Source organism: Centrocercus urophasianus, unplaced genomic scaffold (assembly GCF_019232065.1).
Source record: "Centrocercus urophasianus isolate 14NV4802_14NV808 unplaced genomic scaffold, USGS_Curo_1.0 seq_2, whole genome shotgun sequence".
Lineage (NCBI taxonomy): Eukaryota > Metazoa > Chordata > Aves > Galliformes > Phasianidae > Centrocercus > Centrocercus urophasianus.
Window position 1 is genome coordinate 8,454,200 of NW_024884755.1, and position 11,971 is coordinate 8,466,170.

The window sequence follows — 11,971 nt, forward strand, 5'->3', positions numbered from 1 at the left end:
TTGTTGTTTCGGTTTTTTTAAAACATTTAAAGATTTCTGTGCTTTGTTTGTTTTCAGGAACTGACCAAATAGAAGTAGATCTGGACATCAGGATAGCAGACCTTTTACACAAAAAATAACAAAGTGCTACATAGGTGAAAATGAGCATTCAGATGCTGAGTGACAGAAAAAACAGAAAATTCATCACTAATGGAGTTTTAAAATACCAGGTGATGTCAGATATCAAACCCAGACTAAAAAGTGGGTTTAGAACTACTTTTACATTCAGGATAATGCAATGAGCTTCTGTGGTTATTCATTTAACCCACATGAAATGCTCTTTTCAAGCAGCTCAAGCTAGCTCTTGCTTCAAGTAAGTAGAATTTCAACTTTATATTGGATGTGTCATTTCTGTTGTAAGTACCATACTAATAAAATCAAGGAATTTCAACTGTCATTTTCTGTTTGTTGTTTTTTGGGTTTTTCTTTTTCTGTGCACGTGTTTAAATAAATGCTAGTAGGGTTTTTTCAACAGATTGTTTAAAATAAAATGTGTTCCTGCAGACTGTCAGCTTGAAAATCAGTAAGCCAGTGAAATAAAAGCAGCATACAAAGATTAAAATGTGTTAGAGGTAAAGAAAAAGGATTAGCAATAACAATTGCATTAATTCTTCATTTTATGATCCAATGTAACTCACAAAAGGCTTCTCCAATGCTGATGTAACACAGATTAAAGCAAATAGAAGCAAACGAAAATGTCAGACTTAATAGAGGTGGCTAGATAAGCTTTAAAAATGTCACTGGCTTCTCTTTACACTCCATTCCACACGTAAGCATCTTTTGCTTCCTCTGAAGAGTTTGAACAATTTTGCGGCTATTCAGCTCTTGCAGTGCCTGCATCTCTCCAGTTATTTTTATTCACCAATTACTTCAATACTTCACACTTACTTTCATCAAGCTACTAGCTAATTGTTCCTTTCTTTTAATTCTAGTTTCAATTTTCTCTACCAACTCATCTCATTCTGTTGAGTTTGTCTTCCTTTCTCCTTTACCACTAACCTTCAAAAATTAATATGCTGCATCTCAATTGATTTGTAAGAAGAAAAGAAAGAATTTTCACAAAATCTTTTAAGCCACAAATGTCTCCTCCATGTTTCCTCTAAAGCTTCAGAAACACCCACCAGTCACAGACCCCCCAACCCAAACACTTCCAAAGAGTTCATCATGACTCTTTTCCTTCCCTCACTCTATTCTTCATCTCCATAATATCTGTAAATACTGAAAGCTGGATTTATGCAATATATTTTCATGTTGGTGAATAAACATCCTTAGAAGCAAGCTTGCTTCCCATAGTAATTTTAGAGAAACCTAGGACTGATCATAACCAGATAACATACCTTTAAACACATTAAATGATGTCTCCTACTGAGAATGCATCCACCAAGCCAGGTTTGCTAACATTTCTCCCAAACATAAGCTACTTTCATTAGACCAGACAGGCTGATATTTTAATTGTTAACAACGAAAGTGCTTTGTGTTAGAGAACTTGCTATCTTATTTATCTGAAAACTGCATAGATCACATTAGCTCTATGGAAATATCAGACTTTGAAAGTATGAAAAGCAGCACATGCTAAATGTGTGCATTCAAAGCATATTAGAAACATGGGGTTACATGTTTATATTTACATGTTACCAAACTAATGTTCCAAACCTCAGCTTTTCTCCTTGCTTGTGCTAACGAATAATGCCACAGAAACAGACACCTAATTACACACATAACAGCGCAGTTTTAAGAAGCGGACTTCATATTTCTTACAATTGTCTTACATTAGAAATCGAAAGTATTTTTAAAGGAATATCTATCTGACTTCCATGTAATAAGGCAACAATTATTTTTAAAGCTGAAGGACACCTGCATCTGTGCAGGTGAGCAGAACAACACTCCTTCTGGTGCTCTGAACTAGGACCACTATCCATATTTTGTTGTCATTTGCAATGTCAAAGTTGCACTATTGTTACATCTTTTTCCCCACTAACAAAAAAAGGTTTCTCTTAGATTTAAAATAACAATGATGTTTTCCATCAGCTAAATCTCTGAAAAACTCTCAGGGTCTCCATTCCTAAATACTTGACTGTTGCCTGATCAGCAAAATCTGATCCCAGTTAAGGTGCTCACACCTCTTCTCCCCCTTCCCAATACATGTCCTGGGAGTCTAATTCTTCCAATTCATATTTTTTCATTAAATAAAGTGAAGAATCACAACTGCAGGTGCTGTACTATTGAGAGTCACCGCTGTGCCAACAGTTTCAATTTTAAACCTATTTTTCCCCATTGATGACATTAGAACTTCACCCACGGCTGTACCAGCTTATAACTTTCACTTTTAATTAAAGAAATTAAATTGGCAACATGAAACACTTTGCTTTCACATTAGCTTTGTTAATAAAAAGTGAGAGTTAAAAGCAGCATAGCTGAGGGTAAAACCCTATTTTGAGCTACGACCACAGTGAGGAAGATTGCAAGAGTGCAGGTCTAAAAGAAGATTCATTTTTAAAATCATTAAAATTGAAGTAACAAATTTTTTAAAATTGAGAAAATTATCTCAACGCAATAATTCACTCTTTGCTCTCCTCTCATCGGAATTGAGTTACAAGTTCCAGTTCAGAAAGTGCTTCATCTCACAAACAGCTGCATTACCTCCACTGTAGTCTCAGAAGAGAAGGAAAGGATTAAATTGGCATGACGACTGAACTCATCTCTCACTCAGAGAAATGGGCCCTTCAAGTAATGACAGGAGGTGCACGTGATAGCGCTGCGTAAGGGAATCTGCACAGCCAAATTTCAACCATCTCTCTCCAATAAGAAAGCACCCACAAGGTAAAAAAGCACCTTCAACCTACTGCACTATCAAAATCTCCATCATCCATAAATGCTGCTTAACTGTGCAAAAACCACCAAGCAATTCTTCAGTTTGCTTACTGATACCGTTCACAGAATAAAGGCCACATTCCTATGACAGCTGTAGTTATATTTTAAAACCCAAAACTAGACAGGCCTGTGCTATTAATACAGAGCACTGACAGTAAACCACAAACTCCTTTCTGCTGCCAGAAATACTTCCGTTATTACACTCGAATCAGAACCTCATTCCATTTGACACACAACCTACATTTTCCAGATTTTGGAAATAGCCATGAAAGCAGCAAGGATGAATCACTATGAAAGCATCTTTTACTATAGCAAGACATGTGCTGTGTGTTTTCAGAAAGTCCACACACCACAACAAACACCACGTCAAATGTAAAGGTAAGCTCCTCAAGTTATTTCAGTCTGGCTTTTGACCTTTCTGCTGTCTTCAGACTTCCCTTAGCTTCTTTTCTGATTTCCCATATCAACCACCAAAGACAGATTCAAAAGACCTTTGCTTCTGCACACAATGGAAATAATGGCCAGTGGCTACTTATTAGGAAAACAAACAAGGAGAAAGAGGTGATTCTCCAAAATAGTTTATTTAAAGAGACTGCACTCCACATATGTGTATGTATACATACACACAAGATAGCCCTTCCTTGTGTCATTATTCCTTTACCCTATGATTTACATAACAGGAAGAAAATCCAAAAGTAATGATAATCGAGGCAGCTGTAGCACCTCCCTGTACAGCTTCTGTATTGAAATCATCACATCTGGTGAAACAGGAATTGTTCCACCAGATGACATCTGCAGATCTGACAGTTTTGGGGACCAATATATCATCTTTAAGCACTACAATTAGAAAAAGTATCACTAGAAGGTAAATTAGAGAATTATTTTGGGCCACACATTCTAGGTTGGTACATGTTATCAGACATGATGCAAAGTCCTCAAAGTAGAAGTCCAGTTTAAAATTTTTAGGTGTTTAATTAAAAATAAACAGTATATTGCAATAACTTTTAAAAAGTTTCTGAAGCCTTACTTTTTTCTTTGGTCTCTCCATCTGACTTTATCTCTCGTTCCTCCCAAGCCACCTCCTGCAGCAAAATCCACCCCACCAGGGTACTTATGAATTCTACACTCATATCTTACAGTAGTAGCTGACAATACAGTTGCAGGTCAATCAGAAGACAACATTTCCTTTCTCAGTATCTTATTCTTCATGAACACGTGGGACTTGGTTGCTAAAGAGGCTTCACAAACTAAATACTTAAGAAGAACTTTCACTCAGCAAGTCAAACCTGCATATGCTGTTTCATACTTATACAACAGACTAGGTACGACTAGCAGGCAATTTCAAAACTTTTTCTAAAATTATTCTGCTGAGTATCTTTAACAAACATTGCAAAATAGCGTGCCAAAACATGTACAGGATAAAAAAAATCACTGTCTAAAAGGCACATTAAGCAGCAGTAGCTTCTACATTGTTGGTTTTTGTTGTTGTTTTTTTTTTTTTTTAATATATATATATATATATCATTTTTAGATTTAAGCGCTTATAAAAAAAATAAGCAGAAACAGAAATTTCATCTTAAAATCCCAAGGTTTCTAACTTTTCAATACACCATACTATCAAGATGACAAAGGTGCCCTGATCTGTGAAACAATCTCTTTGCATAAGAGGTATTTCAGTTTCCAGAACCAGTTTAATCATTACCCTCTCTGCAGGCACAAATAGCGATCAGCATACCACAAACAGACATGAAACATTTTCTGGTCTGCAGCATTAGTTACCAGACCAGATGAGGTAGATGTTAACTGTGTCCATTTAATAACTGCTTCATTGCAATTACTGCATCCTCTCCACAAAGCCTTCCATCTCCTCAAACAACTAAGGATGTGAAAAAAGACCAGAAAGACCAAAATCCTGGCTAAGGGTTCAGTATGTAGGAATTCAAAATAAAGATCACAAGAGCTCTCTCTGTTGATGTACAGAGCACCCTGCATTTCAGCAGCAACCTAGAGTCTGAGGAGATAACGAACAATGTATTGTTTAGAATAAGAAGTTGTGAGTTTGGCACAGCATGTTCAAATATGTTCTATGTGAGTTTTGAAACAGGTGGTCAACCCATGGGAACAGCACGGCAGAGAGCAGACACGTGCTCCAGAAAGGACAGATGCTATCATTCTACGTTCAATTCAAAGCTGGCATTTAACACTTAAATCCCAGCACCGCATAAGCACCTTTCAAAGGTTTCACAATATCTTCAATTTCTCTTTCTAAACATTAATGCTGGTAAATCAGCATTTTTCTTCCACGGTTACTTTGTGGTTTTGTTTCTTTTTTGTCATACATATTTTTTCTAGTATAAATTGTCTTTATGCCCAGCTGTCTGGTTATAAAGCTGATTTACATGTGCATTATGTTAATGAAAATGATTTCTTCAAGTCTTGTAAAAGACTTCTTCACTGTTTTTTGGTGTAATAATTTGAATTCGCTCTATAATCTATTAGAATCAAACTTACTGTTAATGTATTTATTTCCTAAAACTCCCATGAAGTCAAGATAACATTGACTCAAGATATAAGAATCCAGAAAACCTGGCATCATAAGTTTGGAAGTGATAACATCTAATCCAGCCTTAGATCAACTTGCATGTGACTTTGCCCAGTTAGTGAAATGCTTTTAAACTAAAGACTACAGAACTGCATTCTCTCAATGTCCATTAAACGAAAAAAAAAAAAAGAGAGAGAGAGAAAAGACTTCAAAAAGCAACAAACAAAAAGAGATACAGAGAAAGAAAGTGTGATTCATCAAGATGTATTCATTCAATGCAGAAAATTAAATACAAAAAAAAGCATTAAAAATGAAAAGTGTCTCTGCTTCCATCTAAACATTTAAAGGGCATATATATCTTCTGCGGAAAATTGTGGAATACCTAAAAATGTGAACAATTTTAAACTAAGAAAGAAAACAACAGATTAAAAAAAAAAAAAAAAAAATGAAAACAGCCAAATTGGGAAATATTTTTCTGAAATTATCAAGTCAGGTCCTGTTGTTGGGTTGGCTTTTTTTTTGTTGCTGTTGTTTTTAAGTTTGCAAATGGAAAGGTCTTCTAATAACAGACAAAATTTTATCTCTGAACACTGAGTTGTGCTATATAAAGTGTTGAGAATATACAATAAATAATTCAGTGAAAATGTAAAACAACGGATGAATAACTCAGAATAACTAAGGAATAAACTTATTTGTAGTTTGATAAATCAGTAATACAGCTAAAGTGGCAGTTTTGGATAGGAATTTATCTAGAGATGTATAAGGCATTGCCTTCCATAATCTCCAGAACCCACCATATTCAGAGTCACATCTTCCTGAGAATGCAGGAGCATTCCACCAGCTAAGTGTGCTGTCATTGTGGATAAACAGCATGACTTCATAAATATAAGGTGCGGTGTCCAAACAGAAATATTTCTTTGGTATATGCAATGCTTTAATGCAATGGAAAGTACAGCAACAATAATGGGGTGGCAAATGATGAGAAGCCCAAAGGCAGCAGCCATAGATGTAGAAATGAAGGAAGAAAATCTCCTTACCTTTGGAAAGCCTCAGGTAGCCAGGGATCTCCAGAGAGATGCCCTCACCTCCACTGCCAACTCTTAAATGAGGGCTGGGAAGGGGTGCATCCTGGCTCCACCCCTTCTGGTCACCCAGGTGTACTGCATGCACTGAGCTCCCCTGCATTGGCCCTGCCTTCCCACCAGGTGCTCAATCACTGCTTCAAGCTATGACTCAGCATTTCTGCTACAGTTCAAGAAACAAAAACTGTTCCAGAAACAGATTTCAAGAGATTAAGTTCAAGAGATTAAGGTTGTTTGAAGACCATGAACTGCTAAATAATTTTTAAAAATACAATAATTAAGATACCTTGGCAGCCTTTAGCAAGATCTCCCTCTCTTGTTCATCTTTCCTTTGCTTTTCTAAACGTTCCAACTGCTCAAAAAACTTCAATTGTGATCGGACATCTGTAGCTTGTTCATACCATTCATCATCCTGTAAAGAACAACATTTTATGAAAACAGGCATTTTCATCAAGACCGAGTGTATACATTAAAATCTTCCTACAGTACTAACAACAACAAAAGTATTAAGCTTGGTGCAATGAAGCCAGCCACCTACATACTTCTGTATTAGTTTAACAATTGCTAGCAATTTTCTTTTATAAAAAAAAAAAAAAAGTAACTTATTTCTAATAACGAAACATATTTGACTTACCTGAATTTCAAACTGGTTTGCAGTTTTTTATTACAATTTTCCTTCTGGTTTAAGATATCTAAACTATTTCAATTTTCTCCAAGAATACAATCACTAACAACAGTATCAGAATAACTTGAAACTCTTTTCTTTAAAAAAAGAGAATATTGTTTAATTATAGTGAAGAATTTAATAGTTGAATTCTTTAGTTGCAGGCTTAAGACAAATTAGTAGCTCTTCCCTCTAATCTCAGAACAGTTTTTATCCCGGTCTAATCATTATATTCTTTAAGTTAAACAATTTAAGTTTTGTGCTAAAATTTTTAAATGGCAAGTATAGAAGTATTAGTATCTCACATGGTCAAAGACAGGTATAGCTAGTGCAGATTCCTAAATATTGAAGCAATTTTGGTCCAATCAGCAGTTACCCTGGTCAAAAGAGAAGGCGTGAATCAACAGTCTTGGTCACAAAAAGGTGAGCAGAAATAGCTTAACAGGTGAGCCCAGCATACAAAGACGAATACAACCTTACACACAAATTCTATGACAGAGAAGACAGGTCTGGCAAGCAGGGTCATCATCCCACTGCTCTCTATGCAACGAGGTAGATAAATTTGTGATTAAAATGTGCTCTGCACACAAAATGAACACAAAACATGTACCATGTGCTAAGAAAGAAAACCATGTCAAGTTGCATTGCTGTATATATCCAAGAGCTTGATTTGCACACTTACTTTGTACGATTCCATGCGGTGCTGGGTTATCACTGTTACTTTTTCTATCACTGTTCTTAATCTGCTTTGTGTTGCATGGGAAATAAAAGTAACCACCTCAGCTGGCACATCAGTAATTCCTAATTTTTTAGCTAAAGCAGAAGAAAAGAAAAAGAAAATTAGCTGACCTTCCACAAAAAAAAAAAAAAGAAAAAAAAAGCCCAATCTGTAAAGAACACGAAGTCACAACGTTATTTTCCTGAGTATATAAATCCTTGATAGTAAATCTCTAAAGCTTTGGTGATAACATTCATTACCTCTTGAAAACAGATGTGGTCACAATTTTAAGTTTGAGATAATCCAGAGTTGCTTCTTTACCCCTCAGAAGACACTGAGGCACCTTACCAGGTTTAATCCCAGTATAGTGACAGAAAGTAGAAGATGAGGCAATCTAAGCTCTCAGAAGCAGCAAATCCTTGCTTTCAGGATCACTGCTGCAGCGCCAACAATCCCAGGCTGCAGCCCACAGCACACTGCTGTGTTCTTCAGCACACACTACTAGTTTTTCTTTAAACAAACATAAGCCTTAAAAATGCTTGAATATGTTCACTTGTGACATAATAATATGTACACAAAGCATTCCAGGAAATTAACTGAGAATATTCTGGAAAGTGTTTCCTGAGTGACTAATTAGAGCAGTCGTCACCTGTGGGAGAGAACTCCACACAAATACAAACCTGAGAGGCTTAAAAATGAGCCTGTTTTATGACGCATTCCTATCTTTTTCCAGCCAAACTCGAGGGTAAAAAACCATCACACGTCCGAAAAACGAAGACGAGGTAACGAGCAGCGTTCTGGCGTGCCTACAGCCCCGTTGTTTCAGCGGCAGGAGCAGCCGGCAGCGCTCATTGCACCACCGGCGGGGCGGCACCGCCCTCCCGGCAGGGGGCGCTGCAGCAGCGCGTGGGGAGAGCCCGCATAAGGCGCACAGCTGCGGGGGGAACCCGGTGCCGCCCGGCCTCCTGTTTTTTTTTTTTTTTTTTTTTTTTTTTTTTTTTTTTTTCTCCAACCGTTCTGTCTATTTAAATGTATATTTTATTACATCACTACAGCACATCATCCCCATGCTTCCCAGAGCTGAATTCTGTCATATATTTCTGATATTAATTTTTTTTTTTTTGTAATGATTCTTTGAAGTCGTTATCTCTTCAACTTAAGCTATCACTGCCTTTATACAGTACACGATACCTTAAGGACTTCAGCAGTATGTATATGACTTCAACTGATTTTTGCTTTGCCGCTAAAAAAATTCCATCTGTCTTGGTGCCCAATTTCTCCTCTGTAATAGAGATGGAGCTCCACCGAGGTTGCTGAAAGCTGAACGCATAATGGAAAGCAGACATTCCCATTAAGATCCCAACGCTGCAACTGTTACTCATGCAAATTAAGTCCTTGAAGTCGTTGGGACTATTCATGTTGGTGGGAGCTATTTGTGCCAGTCAGGCTTGCAATATCCACACCTATTTGAGCATGCACCACTTTATTATGCAAACCTGTAAGCAAAGCTATCAATCTGAAAATAAAAAAAAAAACTAGTCTGTATGATAAAATACAAGCAGAAAGGGAAATTTAATTAAGTAGTATCTAGAAAAGAGGTTTGAGATGGAAAATTCTGCCAGGTATTCTAGTTACAAGTAGGAATGAATAATTGTTACAATAATAATTCTTTGAATTTCAGCTGTTTAACTACAGCTACTCAACTTCTCTGAACACACAATGCTTTCATAATAAAGAGCTACCACCACCTTTTTTTTTTTTTTTTTTTTTTTTTTTTTTCTTTTTTCTCATGATAAAAGTTTTCCTAATTTTAAGCACTTCTGCCCTAAGTCAACTCACCTACTATGCAGCTCTTTTTGCCTATTCAACTCTTTGGAACTTCATCCATAATGAAAGGATCATTTCCTGAGATGCCCACTTCCCAAAGAGTCATGTCCTAGGCCCTCCCCACCATTCTCCACGATAACCCTGTGAGATTTCCTACTCCTGAAATCCCTCCGAACAAGTCTTCACAATTCTAGAAAACTACCTGAAAGCCAATTATAAATGGTGGCCCTCATGAGTCTGTCCTGAGACTTGCCCTTTTGAATACCTTTTTCAGGGATGTACAGGGAGATCTAAAGCACCCTCACCAAGTTTGCAGATGACAGCACAGCAAATGGAGCGGAGCTGATGGAAAGCTTATGGTGGGCAGTCAGCCAGCCATGATTCAGCAATGCATCCTGGCAACAGTGAAGACTATCAGTACAACTGGCTGTATCAACAGGAGGCAAAAGTAGTCAGTACATCAAGAGAGGTGACTACTCCTTTTCTTTTGGTCCATCCCACAGCTCAGTTTCAGGTACCCCAGTGCAAGAAAGATTTGAAAAATCTGAGTCCAGGAACAAGTCACCAGGGCTGGAACATTTGGACAACACAAGCAGAACATGAGCGGTCTTTATCTGGGAGAAAACTTAAGGCAGAGGTTATTTAGGAAGATTAATCCGGTCTCTTTATTGAGATGCCTGGAGTAAGGATGAGAAAAATTCATAAACTGAAACAGTAAAGGTTCTGACCAGACATAGGCAAGAATTCTTCATTAAGTGTTAGAATACTTTGCACAAAAAAAGCTACAGAATCTCCCACCTTGCATGTTTTTATTACTCAGATGAACATAATTTAGACAATCTAGTCTGATTCTATGATCCTTGCTTCTCTTGAACAGCTCCAGTTCCTTCCCGCAATCCTTGTCATCCCTTCTTACCACAACATCCTAACTCCCTCACACGTCTAACATCACCCCCCGGCCTATCTTCCAGCCCACATTTATCCAGCTTGCCAGCTGGGCACAGCCAGCTCACCCTGAGGCAAGTCTGTACAAGAATGCTGATTGGCAGCTATCCATTCAGAAGAGCAAAGAAAAGAAAATTTGATTTTCCCCTCAATTGGAACACACAAGGGCTATCTAGCTGTTGATTTATCAATAAATTCAAAAGTTATCTGCAGGGGGAGAGAAGGAAGGCAAATAGACTGTTCTATCATCTAAGGCTTGCTTTCTTTGGAAAGCAGGCTAAAGAAGAAAGAATACAGCACAAATTTCCCCAAAAACATCAAGAAACCAGACTACAAAAAGATAAATGTATAAGAAGTCAACTTGTCATCCACAACATTCATCATGTGTGGAAACAACACGTTTTCCTTGCTCTAAATTTATACCAGTCATTAGTTCTGTTAGCATAGGACATCAGAAGCAGGGTGCATTCCAAAGCTGTATACTACATGAAGATTTGGCACACTACTGAAACACTTGGGCTATACTTGGGGCAAAGATGGGAAAATTACCAGCATGCTCCTGAAACAGTAATTTCATCTATACTTGGAAAGGTTGCCTAAGTTATACTCTCGTAAACAGGCATCTTTACAACCTTACTGATTTTCTGATTGAAGAAAAGTTTTGATAACATTCTTAGAGACTTTTAAAAACAGTTCTTATATTTTTCTGCTATATAAATAGATACTTAAAAGCAGTGAAAGTAGCAAAATGACACTATCTCATAAAGCCCAAAAAAATGCCAAGAAGTAGAAACTGAATCTATGCAAAAGTTAATACTTGTAGTGGTGAAGAAAAAGATACTAAGACTTCAAAATAGGAACTTACATCTCCTCCTGAGCTTCATCCACTCCTATTTATATTTAAAAAAAAAACCACACTGGAATTTTTTTCCTTCAAAGGAAAATTATGCTGATCTTCAGATAGGAAATACCCAAGACCCACTCCTAAAGCACATAATTGTTTTTTCTGATTTTAATTCAGAAAGGTTTACCTTCCCTTCACAAGAATGTTTGTGCAGACACTAAAATATGATAATAAATATGAACTAGATAGTTAATATTTAATTTGATAGGAGAAAAGAAATATAAAGTTATAAAAAATTTGTATATGCAATTATATGAAAATACTTTATGTACTTAACTGTATCAGTAAAGCATAAATATTACCATACACAGTTTATCTTGCCAACCAGCTCATGGGATAGCTGGTTCAATTGCAGATACTTTTTTTTTTTTTTTTTTTT

At 36.8% G+C, this 11,971-nt stretch overlaps 1 protein-coding gene across 1 annotated transcript in view; it reads right to left on the reverse strand.

Moving 5' to 3' along the window:
- LOC122161955 (transcription initiation factor TFIID subunit 4-like) overlaps window positions 1–11,971 on the reverse strand; it is a 132,967-nt gene that overhangs the window by 68,505 nt on the left and 52,491 nt on the right. The window contains exons 12-13 of the mRNA XM_042821760.1: window positions 7,881–8,011; window positions 6,821–6,946 (exon numbers count right to left, since the gene is read on the reverse strand). Coding sequence (XP_042677694.1) covers window positions 6,821–6,946; window positions 7,881–8,011 — 257 coding nt within the window. The remainder of the gene's footprint in view (window positions 1–6,820; window positions 6,947–7,880; window positions 8,012–11,971) is intronic.